The sequence below is a fragment of the Podarcis raffonei genome, chromosome 6 (assembly GCF_027172205.1).
Source record: "Podarcis raffonei isolate rPodRaf1 chromosome 6, rPodRaf1.pri, whole genome shotgun sequence".
Lineage (NCBI taxonomy): Eukaryota > Metazoa > Chordata > Lepidosauria > Squamata > Lacertidae > Podarcis > Podarcis raffonei.
In genome coordinates, this window is record NC_070607.1 from 74,717,629 (window position 1) to 74,736,678 (window position 19,050).

A 19,050-nucleotide genomic window follows, 5' to 3' on the forward strand; every position below is an offset into this window, starting at 1 on the left:
CAGTTTTAAAATAGATTTATTCCATCAATAAATGAATGAATGTAACTTGGGTTTGAATGGTGGACCACCATAAAGCAGAGGCCCAGAGCACCAGTAATTGTAGCCCGTCAGCTGCTATTGATTGATGCCCCATCCAGAAGTCAACTTGTGTGCAGCATACATCCATGTGATGCGCCGGTCCCTATCAGCCAGACTGGAAACTAGAACAGACAATATACTTCAGAAATAAATAAATAAAATTGACAATCTTGCACGCAAAAAGAATTAAGGCAAAGCAAAGTTGTAGAGCATTTGCTTTGCATGCAAAAGGCCCCCAGATCAATCCCTATTTTCTCCTGGCAGAGCTGGAAGAGAACCCTGGAGAACCCAGCTGTTGGTCAGTGTTGGGCAGGTGTGGGGAACCTTTGCCCCTCCGAAGGGCTATGCTTGCTAGGACTGATGGGAGTTGTAGTTCAGCAAAGGTTCTCCTCTGCTGGACTGAGCTAGATGGACAAATGGCCTGACTACTGTATGAAGTAGCCTCCTGTTTCTAAAGCTGGGGGAAGTAAATCAGAACCTCCAGATTAAAACACACAAATACATAATAACCATCACATCTTGAAAAGGATAGGGGGTAGGGTTGTGGCACCTTAAAGATATATTGTGGCATAATGCCACAAAAGTAAGTCCTGCTACCTTCAGAGGTCTTTAAAAGGTAAAGGTACCCCTGACCATTAGGTCCAGTCGTGACCAACTCTGGGGTTGCGGCGCTCATCTCACTTTATTGGCCAAGGGAGCCGGTGTACAGCTTCCAGGTCATGTGGCCAGCATGACTAAGCCGCTTCTGGCGAACCAGAGCAGCGCACGGAAACGCCGTTTACCTTCCCGCTGGAGCGGTACCTATTTATCTACTTCCACTTTGATGTGCTTTCAAACTGCTAGGTTGGCAGGAGCAGGGACGGAGCAACGGGAGCTCTTTAGTCCCTGGTAAATTCATTGCCGGCCAAGGTAGGAATCCTACACATACTTACCAGGCGGTAAACCACACTGAAGGCAGGGGGGCTTACTTGTGAGTAAACATATACAGGATTGCGCTGTAATATGTTCGTCTCCAAGTTGTCCAAAACCTCTTTCAGTGTGAATTTGCCGCAGCCCTGACCCTACTTACCTGGGAGTAAACCCCATAGAATTAAACAGGGCTTAGGTCAAAGTAAACATCGGCTGCAACTCGGCTGGCGGTCTACTTGCTTTGCCGATAGAGAAAAGCGCTCAAGCAAGGACGCAGCCTCAAAGCTTGAGATTATTATTATTATTATCAGCCTCCATCTCCGGCGGGATCCAGGTGACGCCGCAGTTTGCCTTATACCTACCTGATCGAAGTGCAGGAGCGGTTACCCGTCTGAGCTCAGTTCCCACCGCGCCCAAGCTCCGGGCGAAATGAATGGATACATGTTGCGCCTAAGAACTTACGGGAGGCAGAAACTGCTACAGCCGCCGAAATCCTCCCCCTCTTCGCCATGCGATTGGCGAAAGGTCTTCAAACGCAGCCAACCAGAGACTCGCTTTCGCACCTGCAGCCAATAGCAGAGGCGCGGGGACGAGTTTAGTTTCAAACTCCGTATAAAAGGCGCCGTCGTGTTTTGCATCCACTTAGTCCCCCGGGAGCGCGTCGTGGTTTTTGTTTAAAGAGGCACCGGCTGCCCGCATGGCGAACCAGTCGCAGTGCCTGGACGATGCGCCCTTTCGGGGCTTCCGCTCCCTGTGGGACCCCAGCCCGCCGCAGGTCTACAGCGAGGCGCAGCGCCTAGCGCTGGAGGAGCTCATCGCCGCTGGCCGGCCGGCCTTCCACGCCTTCCTGCGCCGGGAGAAGCTGCGCGCGTTCCTCTCCGAGCCCGAGATCCGAGCGGTGCTGCGCGCCGCCGTGCCTCCGCCGGGCGCGGACGAGAGTTCGGATCAGTCCCCCAACTCCTCTCTGGATTGCTCGTCTCTCACTTACTTCCCGGTGCAGTCCGACGTGGAGCCGCCTGTGCTGGAGCTGGGCTGGCCGGCCTTCGTCGGCGGCTCTTTCCGGGGGCTCACCCGGGTAGAGGCGCACTTCCAGCCCAGCTTTGGCGAGACCATTTACCCCTGCAAGGAGGTGGTGCGCAGGCAGATCCGGTCGGCCAGGGAGGTGAGTCAGAGCCGTCCAGGGGAAGCAGCGGCAGCTCCGTTTCGAGGCTTGACTGGATTAGCCGCGGCTGCATGGGAATCCAGTTTTTTATCTGATTCCCGAGGAACGACCTATTGCCCCCGATCCTATTCCCTCGGAGATTCTCCAACATTTCCCAGCTGTTCCTTAGACCATGTCAGGGCGCCGGAATGTGGATATGAAGCCTTCGCGCGGTATCTGGAAGCTTTAATCAGCCTTTCATCCAAGGAGCTCAGGCCTGACAAATCTGAGTTTCTTCCTTCCCATTCAGTTCTCACAACAGCCTTTTGAAGTAGGTTAGACTGAGAGACAAGGCCTGCCTGAGTGGGGATTTGAACTTGGATCTCTCGAGCGATAGAGCAGCGCTTTTAACCATTATACCACAGTGAGGCTCTCTATAACAGGGGACCCTTGCTTATGGTCCAACCAGTGGGTTTCTCCCATTCAGGCTAGGGGCTGCCACATAAATGTCTCCCTGTGGAACTGTTTGTTCCCCCACAGTGGCATCTATTTTGAGTATTTAACGTTTTGTTACATTGGATTGCATATTTATTGAGCGAAGTAAGTTTGTTTGGTTTCTATTTGGTTGCTTGATCTTTTGGGCTGAGGGGGGGTCTGTGATAACACAAAGACCCCTGCCCCAATGGATGGACCCAATGCCCTAGAATGGTGGTTCTCAGTCTTCATTTGCTCTTGTCTATATATATATATATATATATATATATATATATATATATATATATGCTGTGTAGCCTGCATAAGAGATGGTCAGCAGCGTAGTTTGAATAGAACAGGTGTCTTGGAATGGTCCTTTTATGCAGCATGGGCAGGGGTAGTAGCTCTTGAGTCATGAAATGATTATATGTCACCTTTTTAGTTGAGACTGCCATAGATGAATGAGTACCATAGAACTGCTGCATAACTGACAGTTGAAGGTGCCCATGCCGGCCGTTGGAACTGGATGACTCTGATGCACTTGGATTTTTTTCACACTTTGTTCTAGTTTTAGTAATGCACATTAAAAATAAATAAATTACCAGCATGAGCTGTACCGCCAGAGAAAAGCTATGACAGAATGATGTTGCACGACCTTAATACCACCTCAGACTAGGTGTAACCATTATGCAGTGTTCTCTTTCATTCCTCATCCATGTGCATTTCAGTATTGCAGCTGAATTTAGGAGGAATAAGTTAGAAATCCAACAAAATTATTTGTAAAATACATGCTTTGGGATATATGTGATCAAGTCAATCATTATATATCTCACATCCATTTTGTAAAGTGGAATGAGGTGGAGTATTTGGCCAATACCAGTTAGTGTACTGCGCTAGATGGAAGGCAAAGATGGAAGAGAGAAGTTATTTGGAATTGATGTATGACGTCCAGTCTTCCTTGGAGTTCTTGGTGTTTTTCTGTCCATGCATGCACAGCACTTCAGATGCATTGATATTTATTACCTTGACTACAACCCAGTAAACTAGTCCAGTTATGAGCTGAGGTTGCTTGCCTTAAGGTGAGAGCTTATGCTTGAGCTGAGGCTTTAAGCTGGAAATTGGGAAGGCCTGCTTCAACTGCTCCTTTATAACAGAGGTGTGGAACCTCTGACCTGCAGGCCATTCGTGGGGCACAATGCCATCAGCTGAAATCACTAGGTGATGGATGCAACTCAGTCCTGCTGGGATCTGCTTTGCTACCACATTTCCTGTGGGGACCATGTTGTCGATGCAGACCCCTGCAACCAGCAGAATTCAACCCTCCACTCACCAGCTGGTTCAGTCCTGCTCAGTTTGCTCTTTACACTTATTCCCCTCCAGAGAACAAACACATGCAGCCAAAGCACAGTGTGGGGCTATTTGAAAGCCCTTTTGCAAACAACCCTGTGCTGTTCTTTAAACTTTTTTTCAGAAAAAGGTTTGAAGAGCAGTGTGGAGTCTGTTTGCAAAAGGGCTTTCAAGCACCCCCACCTTGTGCTTTAAAGCTCTTACCGTTGGAACTTCAAAGCTCAGCATCACATGATTGACAGTAGTTGGCTCTGCCCACCAGTTGAATTTGGCCCTACAGGGTGAGGAAACAAGGATCTTGCCTACTGGTTTCCCATCCCTCCCTCTTGTGATTCCCAGCAACTGGTATTACTACCTCCAACAGTGGAATTAAGAACATGGACATTTGGTTAGTTGTCATTGAGATTCTTATCTTCCATTAATTTCTCTGATCTTTTTACAGTCATCCAAGCTGGTGGCCATCAGTGCACTTTGTGGGAGCAAGCTACATAGTTTGACTATGGAAGAAGTACTTTCTTTTTTCTGTTCTGAATCATCCAATATTCAGCTTCATTTAATGTCCTTGAGAGCTAGTACTACGAAAGAGGGAGAAATCAGTCTCTCTATCAAGTCTCTCCACCTTGTGCATAATTGTATACACTTCTATCAGGTCCCCTCTTGACTTTAAAAAATCTCAGTTGCTGTAATCTTTCCTTAAGAGAGGAGTTGCTCCAACTCCTCATAGCAACTACTCTGGCTTTCCCCCCCTTCATCATCCCGTGACTTCCCTTTCATGACAATAGCTTTGTGATTTGAAGGGGAGTCTTTTGTTGTTGTTTAGTTGTGTCCGACTCTTTGTGACCCCATGGATCAAAGCATGCCAGACACTCCTGTCTTCCACTGCCTCCTGCAGTTTGGTCAAACTCATGCTGGTAGCTTCAAGAACACTGTCCAACCATTTCGTCCTCTGCCGTCCCCTTCTCCTTGTGCCCTCAACCTTTCCCAACAGCAGGGAGTCTTTTAACCTATATTAAAACAGGGTTCTGGATCAAGACTCTTTGCAAATAAGCGACACCTGGCAATGTTGTCCTGCATCATACAGCAAGGCTATATTTGACATGGGAGAGGTCTAGTGATCTAATTTTGAAGTACTGGGTGGCAATCCGAGCTAAGAATACTGAAGCAGAGGTACCTGTAGTATTGTGTAGAGCCAATAATTAGCAGTGAATTTTCTCATGTTGGGTATGTTCCCATGATTTATGACTGCAGTGTGATGCAAACCAGCGAGCTGTTAGGTGGATGATTGCTTCTTTTCCTGCACACTGCTGACATACCTACTCTGAGAAAGAGCCATATAGTAGGTGAGCAGAAACGGGGAAAGAGTGGTGGGACGAGCAGATGTTTTGAATATGTACTTACACTCTTGGAGACTGACAAAGTCTGTATAAAAGGAGGATAAGCAAAAGTGAAGGGGTCTGAAGCCACTATGGAAGACGCCATCACCTAGTTCCATCTTTGTACATGACCATTTTTTATAAAGGGTAGATATAGTGTAATTCAAATGCCATGGATATTTGCATGATTATAATTGTGGCAATTTGTAGCGGCAATAACTCACAACATTCTTGTAATCAGATTGACTAGATTTTCATTCCCCATGACACATTGTGTCATCTTCCTTATTGATTCCACCTGGTGGCATATGCCATGGAAGCCTACCTGGCCACACTGTGTTTCCATCTAGCTACCATTGCTCAGTCTTGGGGCACTGCTAGACTGTCACTATTTTGCAGGTAGGATTCAGTTGCATACTGGCCAGCTCCAGTTGTGCAATTAAAGTTAGAGGGTTTTTTGAGCTCTTGTGCAAAGAAGCAACTTTCCACCCTACAAAAAAGGCACTGGGAAGTGTGGAATAACATTTGCTTGACCCAGCATGGGACAACCTCCCTGCAAATAAATTGGAAAGAATGTTCAGTAAATAACAGATGTAGTCTAACCTCCCTGCTAGGGGTGGGCAATATTAAGTTTTCAACATTGCGATAGATCGCCAGCAAAACATTGCAGTTTGGCAATAAACCGCTATGTTGAAACAAGCTACATTGGTCCCAGCTGGCGAGGCGTTGGGAGAAACTGCCTCAGCTCTAACGGTGGGAGCCGAGGTGCTGCTCAGCTGTGGGGAGGAAAGACTCCTGCAACCAACTGAGCGAGCCCTGATTCCCCGCTTCTTAGCTGAGAGATGTCGGAACCATGGGATAGAAAGCCAGCTGGCTTGGCCCAGCCGGAGCGGCTCCCTTCTCACCCTTGCTGCTGCAGAGATCCATCAGTCATCCTCCTCTGACGGTCGTCTGCAACTCAAGCTGCTGTGCATGCAAGAGCACACATTACTCAGCAGAGTAAACACACAACAGATCAGGCTTGAGGCATGGATACTATACTAAACTACACATTTATTATACATAAATCAGGACAAAGAAAAACATGGATTCTCTCCTTGTCATTCTTCTCAGAGAGAGAGCGAACAAAAGCAATACAGAGTGGATGTTCCGCTCATGGGACTCCAGAAATCTGTGCTGGAATGTAAACAGACATGTGACATGTAACAATCCCACATATCTGCAGCAAGGGTGGAATGGAATTCCCAACATCAGATCCTTGACCCTGCTCTTGCTTGCACACAAGTCTGAGCGGGATGGCTGCTCAGCTGGGGAGTGCAAGCCCCTCCTCTCCAGCTGGGAGAGCCAGGACCTCGCTCCTGTTTGCATGGAGCTGGATTGGGGCTGCTCAGCTGGGGATGTGTAGGCTCCATCACACTTTTCCATTGAGGGGTTCGGGGCTGCGCTCCCCTCAAGGGAGAAGTTCAAAGGAGCCTCCTGCACCCCCTGAAGGCAGCCAGGTGGAAACTGGGGACAGGGAAGGTGGAAGCAGCCTGGCAGCTGCATCTGAGACCCCTGCACTGCCTCTGAGGCATCTGGTGGGCTCTCTCTGCCTTACCAGGCGGTGCTCTGGCCTGGCTATCAGTTGTCTGCCAGTTAAGTTTGCTAACTTGTGTAGCATGTTCTTCCCATTGCTGTGGCCTTCTGCAACATTGATGGCGGCTCCACCTAGAAATGGGTGGATTGAAATTGGTACATACCAGGATGTGCACACTTCACTAGTATTTCCAGCTGCTGGGCTCTGTGACATCATTGCCTTAAAACTGACGGCCTGCCACTTTGAGAGGTACGCTAGCACTACAGATTTCAAGGCTCTAGTTGCTTTGCTAATTCTGTTCAGAATGAATCATTCAGAGAGGGTGACTACTAAATTGCTTCTCACCAGGGTGTTCAGCTAAGATTGTTCCTTGTATAAGAAGCCTGAATAGGTGCTTGATGACATTTATAAGTTGTCCAATACTAGGTTTAGAAGAAATTAATTTTCTCGGTCAAGTCCAGCCACTGGAGATATCTTTGGCATTGTAAGATAAGGCTTCTAAGCTTCGCTTGAAACTTCTTTGGCTGTGATACGTGTGATTCTACATCAATTACAGGTGACTGCTAAGAGGTTTCTGCTTTTTGTGTGCAATTAAATATCCATAATACACAACTTGGTTTGTGGAAATGTATCCATTGTAACTGATAGTTATAGTATCTTGTGCAAGGCTATTTGGCCCTTAGGGGTTCTGAGAAAAAATTGGTTTAACCTCTGCTCTGCTAGCCTCTTAAATATGGTGGATTACACAGAATATGACCCAGGTTTCTAGAATCTCTGCCCATAAAGAGGGTGCTGTGGCAATGACAACTTGTGAAGGCACGTGACATGGTTTAGCCATGAGAGAAGCAACACCCACTAATTTGCCGTGTAATGCACACTGTACTTTGGGAAATCAAATCCAAACTCTTCAAACTTTGTCCTAAATTGATCAGAAGCAGCACCCCACTGTTTAAAAGTAGAAATAGTCTCTGTACTGCTTGATCATTTGATCTCCTGTGTTCCTCTTGGTAAAGCCACAAAGTAGCATCACTTCCCCCTCTCTTGTAACTAGAACAGGCCTTCCCAGTCTTGGGTTTCCAGCTGTTTTCTTTAGACTACAATTCTCATCATCCCTGCCCACTGATCCTGCTAACTAGGGATGATAAGAGTTGTAGTCCAAAACCAGCTGGAGACCTAAGTTTGGGAAACCCTGCTGTAGAACATTTCGGAACCTACGACCCTCCAGATGTGGCTGACCTATAAATCCCATCAGCCCTAACAAGCATGACCAACGACAACTTTTGGAGGGCCAGAGGTTCCTCACACCTGCTCTAGAACTTCGGCTCATCCAAAGAAACTGAATGGCAAGGAATTGGGAATTGACCAAAGGAAGTACAACTAGTGCATAGTTTAACTACAGCATTCGCTACCACAAGATGGTGATGGCTGCCAACTTGGGTGTCTTTAAAGAGGGACTTGACAAGTCAATGCAGGATAAGGCTGTTGATCACAATAGTGATATGCTGGCTCTGCAATTGGAGGCAGCGTGCCCCTGAATTCCAGTCGCTAGCGAACAATGGTGACAGGGTGGTTCTTGCACTTGTCTCCTGCTTGTGGACTTCCTGTAGGTGTTTCACTTGTCACTGTGGGAAACAGGGTACTAGGCTAGAGAGGTCTCCGGTATGAACAAGTGGGGCTGTTCTGTTAATTTCGCTGCTTGCAGTTGCATGGCTTGGAGGGTGGCCAGAGAATTAGGTGTTAAACACGTTTTTCCTGGAAAACCTCTGCTTTGTTCAAAACCCGATATACCTACAGCTAGGCAGAATGGCACCCCCATGCATGTACAAGAAGGTGGTATCAGCAGACTTTTGGGAATATTGGCAGAATCACGAAAACCTTAAGGAGACCCCCCACCCACCCAATAAGGACTAAACATGCTTAGCGGTCTTGCAGTGCTAAGTGATTTTTTTTTGGGGGGGGAGGGGTTGGAGGTGGGGTGGAGAACCTGGCCCTGTCTAACTGGAATTCTGAATAGCAGCATTCCATGCTGCAACTTTTAGTTGCATTCTACATTTGTGCACTGTTAAATATGAAATATGTGGCTGCAGCTATCATACACTGAAGAGGCACAGTATAAACTGCTCTAGGGTTTTTTAATTCTTTTAAAATGTAAAATAAATGTCTAGTTCAGATGCTGGCTCCATGCCTGTTCTGCAGTGCCTCCAGGTGACCTTTTTAATCCAGCTGTCTTTAAACAGGATCAGATGCTGATCTTGTTTTCCTTTTTTCCTTTGCCATGAGAAGAGTGCAATGATTTTTCAAAAGGGTGATGCACCCTCAGATAAAGAGAAATAAACAAGTGATTAAAGTTCCTGAAATGCCAGGCAAGAAAGAGCTATTAAGTGACACTCTTGTGATGCATACACAGGAGATGGGAGGAAACTATAATTGCCATTTGATTTCTGTGTGTGCTCTCTCAGCCTTTTTTGGGGGGTGGGACATGTTGTCTACACAGAGTGGATGTGTGTTGAAGGATGGGATTATGCCTTTGAAATGCAGTAAATAAAGTACTTACCAAAATGCTATATAAATGAGTCAGAGAAATTGATTATCCATGTAATTCAATTATACTTGATCCCTATGGTTAATACATACAGTGGTACCTCGGGTTAAGACCTTAATTCGTTCTGGAGGTCAGTTCTTAACTTGAAACTGTTCTTAACCTGAAGTACCACTTTAGCTAATGGGGCCTCCCCCTGCCGCCGTGTGATTTCTGTTCTCGTCCTGAAGCAAAGTTCTTAACCCGAAGTACTATTTCTGGGTTAGTGGAGTCTGTAACCTGAAGCATCTGTAATCCAAGGTACCACTGTAATTGGCTTTGGGGTATTGCCAGCTCAAAGATCACATGACTAAATCCCAAATCCAGTCCTACATTATTAACTCAGTGCAGAGTGACTGAAACCTTTGAGTGGAGGGAGATCAGAATGGATTAGCTGGAAGAGGAAGACAGAGAAACAGATATGTTAGGAGAACTGCAAGTTGAACGGATGGTGTGCACAGCCATTGACCATTGTGCACATTCACCAGGCATCATGGAGAATGTGCACATCATCCATCCATGAAGAAGGAAGTATGCACATTCTCTGGCCATGATGCACAATTGCCAAACCGGCCTTGCAGAATGATGCATATCTCAACGGCATTTTGTACATACTCCAGGCAATATACACATTATCTGATCAGTATTCATAGCCTCCCAGAAACGTGTATTCCCCCGCTGCGGTTCAGACATGTGCAATCTGCATCCCTGCGAGCTGCTTCTAGCACATTGCCTAATGTTATGTGGCCCACAACATTTCCCCCTATTGATCAGCAGAGCAATGGGAAGAAGGGATGGGGCTCCAGGAAAAAAAATGGTATCTTAGTCAGCTGAGCAACACAATGGGTATCACTGGATGAGTAAATATTTAAATCTTCCCCCCTTCTCTCACCATCCTAATGGAAATTCCACACACACTCTTTCTGCTATTAAGCTTAGAAAAAGCTCAATAGCAGCATGAGGCTTATCATAATTGAAATTACAGGGTTGGGAAGAGTTAACCAGCCGAGGAAGAGAAAACAGGAGAAAGAGCCCTGAGACTGAGGAGAGAGTGTTCGTGAAGGTCATATTTTTTCTGGACCTCCACTGCTTCTTCCCATTGTTCAGGTGATCAGTGAAGCTCCATCCCAAATTTGGCCTGGCACGTGTCTCAATGACACCAGGTGATTGACAGGTGAGTTGCCCCACCTGCTTGCCAAAATTGGCCCGTAGGGTGAGGACAGAGGATGATCTGGTCCACTGGGCCCAAACGATTCTCCACCCCTGCTGTAGAATGTTGGTATTTGATGCTTTGATTAGAACCTGACATGTAGTGGAGTGAAACTTGAGGTATTGAGAGTAGATTGAGCCACCTATTTTGTGTATCTTATTAACCACTCCATTAACACGTGTCCTCATGGTGGGTCTTACAAAAATTCAAAGAAAGTAAAAAATTAGAATTATCTTGTTCCAAGTACTAAAGCATGGTTCTAAAAGGCACGAGAAATGAAAAAGTTATTCCCCTCGTTCTGAAAATGTCTTATGTACAGTAAATACCACGTGAGCCTCTTGGAGGAGGGCATTCCATAATAGGGGTGCCACCACCAAAAAGGCATCTCTTTAGGCAGGGGCACCTCAAGAAGAGCTTTTGACAAAGACCTTATGGTCCAGGCAGATGTAAGTGGGAGGAGGTGAACTTTCAAGTAGCTTGGTCACAAGTGTTTCAGATAGTAGGTGGGAGATAGCATTCCTGAATGTTTCCGGCACTTAAAACTAAACACGAATGAATCGATTTATTTCAGTCACTGACTAGAGTGGAAAACTAAACAACATTTCCCTGCAAGTAGAACACTTGCAGAACAGAAGATCAGCAGAACAAAAGATCCCTTCAACCTTTCAGCAGGGAGTTCTGTTTTTATTGTGGGATATTTTTTTTAAAAAGGTTCTTCTGTTTGCAGTCTGCTTGTCTATCACCTCTGGACTTCATTCTTCTGTCTGTGCAGATCAGACATTTTTCTTTCTAGTACCTAACAGTGGAAAGTGGGCAGCCTTTTTCCTTTTAGAGCTCTGAATCCGGAATAACTCATTCCCATAAACGGAGACTCGATATCCTTTCCTCAAGAAATGGGACAGCTTGTGGGTTTCCCCCCATAGTCCTGAAGTTGAGTTTTGTGGAAAATGACATGGCGAGGAGCAGTTTGGGGAGGATGAAACTGTGTGGTTTCGGTGACTGGAGGAGGGTGTGAGGTCTTTGCTGATCAAGAACACGTTACAGGTCAGGCAACTAGTATGGCGGAAACTCTATAGAAGCTTCTGTTTGATGACATTAATTGAAAGGAGTGAGGTGTGTGGAATAGAGGACCATGCAATCTTAACTCATGTAGAGAGGCTTTTATCTTGAGGTCATTCACGGTCCAACCAGAGGGAAGGGTTTAAAGTAATCAAATGAAATATAATTAAAGAGTGAGGGAGATGACACTAATTAAATAGAAACAGTTTTATATTGCTTGGTGACAGGTGAGTCAACATTTGCGCTTTTGATTTAGCCTTGGGACTTCCATTCAGTGACTGCGCTGTCAGAAACACCCCAAAGCCACAAATTTCCTCCTGTCTTGGCAATGGACTTAGCTGCCACTAGTTCTTGAGTCAATGTGAACAGGAGATGGCTGTACAGTATGTACATTCCTGAGTAAGGCAAGAAGACAAGACTCCTGTGTCTTTTAATAGCTGCATAGATCTTGCCCCCCAAATAAAGTTTTCTGGTGTTGGGCATTTAAGGAAATGGAGGCAATAGTCAGACAGAATATTGTGCCATCCTTGCAACTGCAATTGTTGAACCTGTGGTCAGATGGCAACAAAGTTTTGAAAAATAAAGAATTAATCAGTCTTTTGCTGACAGCTGCAAGGCTCTGGAAAGATTTGTGTGAGGCTAACGCAGAATATCAACATCATGTGGTCTGAGAAATAGCACTCCTAGGAAATACAAAATCAGAGTCACAAGAGGTCACAGTAAAAGAAATGTTAGTTGCAGTGTGGTTTGGTTCCATAGATTATACCAACAAGACGGAACATGGGCAAGCGCCACCAGTAGCATTCAAGAGGATTTGGTTATGATACTAGGTTTTCTCATATGTTGTAATAGCTTTCTCTAGGAAGAGACAGATCCTTTCTCAACTCTGCAAGCACATAGATTATTAAATGCTTTGTCCCTTGGCTTTTTTTTACTTGGTAACATCTTAAAGGTGTGGCATTGTATTAAGTTTCCCCTCACTGATAGTTTTGTTATAACCTGCATATTTTGTTTTTATATTGGGTTCATTTGTTTAGTTATTTTCTTTGTGTTGTGACTTGTACATGTTTTGGTATGTATGAGTTTAAACTTACGTGAAAATAAAAAAGTCAACTAACCAAAAATATGGCACATAAGTCTTGTTTCATGCCCAAAGGCTAACACTGAAAAACTGTCCTCTGATCATTCACCTGTGTTTGACCCTGAAGAGGCAGAACATCTAGAATTCATTAACTAATTTTGCCTATTTTTGTCTAGTAACCCAAAGAGTAAGGTCTTGTCTCACTGGCAAATTTGTCATATGGTTCCATAGATAAAGAAGCTTAATGAAGATGATCTTATTACAGTTTTTAGACTGAATGTGTGATTACTCGAAATCACACATGATTGTTTTCTAACAGCCAGTCATATTTCAAAGCTAAACCCACACATTCATAGGAATCCTAGTTATCTCCATGTGTCATCAAATACTACTGTTTCTTTGTGAAAAAAACAAGCAATGTGAAAAATATATATACATTAGTTTGTGAGATGTATATACATTAGTTTGTGAGATGTATACGTATTTCATAATTCATATCCATTATCCTTGAGCCATTTGGTGCCAGTGTTCAAAAATTGCCAGGTGTCGGGCACATTTTGCTCCTGGGTTATTAGGCACTTGTAACCAATGAAGATGCCTGGGGGACAGGGCATTCTTTGTGGTGGCCCCTAAGCTACTCCCTCCCTACAGAGGTATGTCTGGCACCATCACTGTACAGCTTCTGGTAAATGCTGAATATGCACCTCTTACCCTGGCTTTTGACACAGGTGTACATTTTTTACTTTCCTTATTTCTGTGACTGTAGATTGTTTTAAACTGTGCTTAACATTGTGCTTTGATGTTGTAACCCAGGCATAGGCAAACTTGGCCCTCCAGATGTTTTGGGACTACAACTCCCATCATCCCTGACCACTGGTCCTGTTAGCTAGGGATGTTGGGAGTTGTAGTCCCGAGTTTGCCTATGCCTGTTGTAACCCACCCTGAGACTTTGGGGTGAAGGGCGGGTTAATACAAAATAATGACAATAGTTATTTTGGTAGGGCTAGCATTGCGGGCTACAATTTAATAGGTTTCAATTAGAACTTTGAAAGTGTTGCCTCTTTGTCCTTGCAACACCCCTATAGGCAAGTCCTGATTTCTGTTTTACAAGTGGGCTCTCCAGTTCAAGAGGAAGAATGTTATTTTTCTTCCTTCCTAACGCAGTGCTTGAAAAATCTCTGGCACACTTCACTGTTTCCTCCCAGCACCTGACAATACCTGAGATTCCTATGCAATGCTAACACAAGGTTTTGCCTGTTTTTGGCCCTTCCTCAACGCTTATGAAGCGTTTAGAGAGAAAAAAAACATGGTAGAAGTCACGTGTACCTTGTAGACTTGGCTTTGCTATCTGAAACGCCAAATCCTTTTAATAAGCTGTGTTGGCCTTCCTAACAAACACCTGCAGCAAGCCAGTACATGGCCCAGCCTCTGCCTGGGAGGAAGGGAGGGGAGGAAAATGTTGACTGATAGTTGACTCTGCCACAGTTTCTCTTCAGGCCATGGCATGAGATTAACAGCAGAACGCCTTGATTCAGGGGAAACCACAGAAATGCAGGCTCCTCAGTAGACGTGATGGTGGTGCTGGTGATAGAGGGATCATTGTATACCCCCTGGGTTATGAGAACAGATACCTATGCCAGGAGTGGTGCCCCTCCAGATGTTGCTTATTTCATGCCCCCCATTTGTTATATTTCCATGCAGATTTTCACTCACACAAGTCACAAAGCAGCTTAAGTATCTCTAAAACCCTGATCCCGCCCCACCCCACCGTGACATATAATTCTTATTATTCAAAAAGTGAACTCCTATTCACGTGGAGGAAGCCTAAAAGGCCATTCGCTGCTAATAACTCATTCTCAAATTGCCCACCTTAAAAATCAAATTGCCCCACATTGGGAACCACAGATATAAAATAATTAACAAATCCTCAGTAAAAGAATTACAAATCACCAGTAAAACAACCACCTTCTATAAAACACTATTAACAAAAAAACTAAAAGGAAAAAAGCTAAACAACAGAACCACAACGGAAGTCCTATTCTAAGATTCACAAAGCGTTATAGCACCCGTGATGCACAAAATAACATTAACAAACCAAAAACCAACTAAGCATGGTTGAATTCGTAGAAACACTCCCCCCACCCCCATGACTCATAGTCTTCCACTCAGTTGATCAAAAGACACATGAACATAAGGCCCGTGGCAGCAACTCCATTCTGAAGGCTTCTAAGGCTGGATGGTGGGGCAAGGCAGGTGGAAAAAAACCATTGCATGATGAGACAAGGTCTCATTTCCCTATAGCTCCTATGATGTCTGACATTGGCTAGAGCCAATGGGAGTTGGAATAGGAAAACACTGGGGGTGGGGTCACAGGTTTCCCACCCTTGTTCTAACGCTATGCAAGAAAATTTAAATGTAGCAAGTTGCTAGGTCTGCCTGGCATGCACCGGGGTGCCCTCCAGATGCTGTTAGACAACAACGCCCATCGACAGACCATTGGCCACACTAGTTGGGGCTGATGGGAGTTGGAGTCCAACAACATCCCCTCCCTTGACCAAAAGCGTGCTACAAGATAAGTTTCTGTACATAACTTCTTATAATTCATTTTTTCTTACTTCAAAATATTCCAGGTTATCGCTATAGTTATGGACTCCTTCACAGACATGGACATATTCAGTGATCTCCGGGAAGCCTGTAGAAAGAGGCTAGTTCCTGTCTACATCCTCCTGGATCAGGCCTGCCTTTGTCATTTTATGGAGATGTGCAAAAACCTGGATTTTTCTCCTGAACAGGAGCCTGTAAGTTGTGGGGCGCTTCTGATTTTACAAGTGGAAAACAGATTGATCTTGGATTTACCTCAGCCCATTATTCAAGAGAGGGGGAAAGTCTCACGCTCAAAGCTGCTTTTCCCTTTCCTTGTCTAATACATTTGGATGCTAAACCCTTTACCCAGAAGTGAGGTTCCCTTGATACATCCCAGTTAAGAGACCAATCCAAACTGTGGCTGGAGACCTTGTGCCAGCCAGGATGGGAACTATGCATGGGGTGGTGGTAAATCTCAACTAGTTTGCTGCAGCAGCTCTATCAGGCCCATCACTGGGATACAGTTCTGGCTTGAAGGGAGCTTGGCATTTTGGCCTAAACTGTGTGCCATTTTTTAACAGCTGATGAGAGTCCGAACTATTACTGGAAACACTTATTATGCAAGATCAGGAGCCAAGATAATTGGGAGTGTCCATGAGAAGTTCATGTTGGTTGATGGTGTAAGAGTGACTACAGGCTCTTACAGGTAAGCTACCTGATACCTTTTGTATTTCTTTAACAAACCCGAGAGTCTTCTGTAGAGTGTAGTCTGATGGGAAGTCTGCGATAGCCTCAACAGACAAATACCCATCGCCTGTGCTTGAAGCATCATTTCCCTGGTACAAACATGCCCCCTTGACTAGCAGACCCTTTAAGAAACTGACAAAGGCTTTATCTCATTTGAAGCGGGGCAGAAGGAAGGGCCAGGGGGAGATTGATTAGTCTTCTTGAGCTGCTTTTAGTTCCTTTCACTCCTGATTTGTATCTATATGCAGACACGGCAGTATAGAATGTAGTGTATGTATATTCATTATGCAGAAGTGACATATGGCCTTTCAGACTGTCCAAGCAGCAGCTGTTGAATTTCTGCTAGACAAGCTGTAAAAAGGCACTGAAGTTCTACTGAGGGGATGGGGGTTGTGGAGAAAAAGAAGAAGTAGCAAATGTGTATTTAAATGGGAATGAATTCTTGTTCTGTCTCACAAGGGGGAGCAGTTCGGTCTTACCTACTTCATACCAACAAGAAGAGGCCATGAAAAAATGTTTTAAATAATATTTTCAGTGCTTTTTTCCTGGGGGGATGCAGGGGTATGCATACCCCTAAACATTTTGTGAATCTAGGTCTGGCCTAGTTGAGTATTTCTATATGAGTAGGAAAATGAGAGTACCGCTGAACATTTTTTTAAGAAAAAAGCACTGAATATTTTTATTGGGATTTTATCAGAGAAAACCCAGAAACATGTAAATGCTACAGAATGTAAATAAATAAAAAGGTTGAAACAAACATAGAACATGTGTCCCATGTTGAAAGAACAAGCCCTCCCACAGGCAAAAACACATGTACATTGCAAAAGGCTGGACTCAGAAGTAATCGCTAAGTAGGGACTGAGTACCAGAACAGATACCACAACCAGATTGATGCTGTGAGAGAATGTGAGGGGTAGGTGGTCTAGTTTCCCCTGAGTTGGAGTTAATGAAGAAAAGAAAAGGTAACCAGTCATCAGAGAACTTCACATTGGATTCCAACCCCCCAGTCAAGTTGCATTGCTATGTCCATTTATCAGCCATAAAACATTTTTTTTAAAGGAATGGTTATGCATAGCATAATACTCTTCTTCTCTTCCTCCTCCCCCAACCCCTGGTAGCTTCACGTGGACTGATGGGAAACTAAACAGCAGCAATGTATTGCTACTCTCTGGCCAAGTGGTTGAACACTTTGATCTGGAGTTCCGCATCTTGTACGCACGATCAAAACCTCTTGACCCGAAGCAGCCATCCAGCTACAGGAACAGCGATGCCTCTGAGCACATGAACAGTAAAGCAACACCGTGCAAAGACTTCACTGTGCATAACCTCCTGAGAGCGGAGTTTGCCAGGCTCTCAAGCAGCCCAAAGAAGCTTGAGAGAGAACTGGAGCTGGCGAGGGAACTCCAAAGTGGAAGGGTGACTGCGAAGCGCCCTCACCTGAGTGGCGATGAGTGGCACAATGGCCCAGAGGTCCTAGCGAACCCTAAGGGGACAAATAGCCAGTCAACTCAGACCGAGCCATTGGAAGAGAAGCCCACCACCACCCTCTTTAACTGTGCCACACAAACCAGCATTTCAGTGGCAACAGCCACCACCCAGACCACTACTCGATCCAGGATGGTGGGCACTCAGACGACCGTTTTGTACAAGACCGCCACAACGCAGACCGAGCAGAGGGAGGCTGCAGAAGTGGTCCAGAATCAAAGGGTGCCTGATCAAAGGCTGCCCGAACAGAGAGTGGTCTTCAAAGAAGCATCTCCTGATCAGAGGGTGCCATCTAAAGAAGTATCTCCCATTACTAGGAAGGCCACTTCAACTTCATCCAGCGCTCGGTCGCTTTCTTCGCTTTCTTCCCAGTGCTCTCGGGCAAGCTCTACGGGCTCGCTGACATCCCTGAGGTCCATAGACTATGCCGCCAACCACAGGGCCGACTATTTCCGCAAGCTGAACAAGGAGAGGGAATTCCACTACTCCGTCATCCGGTCCAAGCTGAATCACATGGTTTCTATGCTGTCTAGGAGGGGCAACGTGGCAGAAAACTACATAGGCTGCCGCCCAATGAGGTGCAACTTAAAGCCTAGGCAGCGAATCAGCACGAGCCTCATAAACCTCAGAGACTTTGCACTGTATTCATCAAATGACTGCTTCTGAGAAATGGGATTGTGAGAGCTGGCACACATAATTGCCATACAGGGCATGCTGCTGGGTTGGTTGTTGTTGTTTTAACTTGGCTGCCCAGCCATCTTTGTGATACTGCAAGCCTTTTTCAGGCTTTGCCGTGCCGTGGAGAAAAACGGTTTGGAACGCCAAGCCAAAATGCACATTATACCTTGCGGCACAAAGGTAGCAATCACATGGAAACTACTTCACGTTGCTCTTTGTGGCTTACTTGTAAGTGCTCCAGCCTTCACACTTGGTCAATTCTGTATTGCCGTTAGAAATGTTGCTTTCTAGTGCTTTTTTTGGTCTAAGAAATCATAGGGTAACTTTGTTTTATCAAGGGACAAAAATATTAGCTGTTTTGATTGTTTAAAAACCATAGTAGTGCCTTTTTTTTGTCCCAGTATAGGAGCATGTAAAAATATTTTAAGTGTATGACCCTGTAGTTGATGGCCTGATGGCTAACAAAAGACAATGTTCAGTGACTCATAACTTTTCCAACAACTGTGGCCATATCTTAGGGCAAATTTCCCAGTTGTTGTTCGTTATTTTCATTGTCTTCTACTTTTATGTATATAACTCTTATTTGACTCTGAAAAATAAAACATTTCCAAAAAAGAAAACACATCTTTCCCAAGTTAGAGGATTTTTTAAAGGTAATACAGTGTCAAACCAAACATGAGTTTATATTCTACTTGAACGTAAGTGTGCTTAAGGATTGCAACTTTGACTCC

The 19,050-nt window shown here is 45.1% G+C and overlaps 1 protein-coding gene and 1 long non-coding RNA gene across 2 annotated transcripts; one reads left to right on the top strand and one right to left on the bottom strand.

The window, feature by feature from the left end:
• On the bottom strand, nt 1-1,694 carry LOC128416366 (uncharacterized). Its single transcript, XR_008331196.1, has 2 exons — nt 1,450-1,694; nt 1-200 (listed from the first exon to the last, which is right to left on the bottom strand). It is a non-coding gene; the product is annotated as an uncharacterized LOC128416366 (long non-coding RNA).
• Nucleotides 1,623-18,941, top strand: FAM83D (family with sequence similarity 83 member D). Its single transcript, XM_053394060.1, has 4 exons — nt 1,623-2,149; nt 15,457-15,624; nt 15,991-16,115; nt 17,275-18,941. Exons 1-4 carry the CDS (start codon nt 1,685-1,687, stop codon nt 18,305-18,307), a joined length of 1,791 nt encoding a protein of 596 aa, XP_053250035.1. The 5' UTR covers nt 1,623-1,684; the 3' UTR covers nt 18,308-18,941.
• The last annotated feature ends 109 nt before the right edge of the window (nt 18,942-19,050 follow it).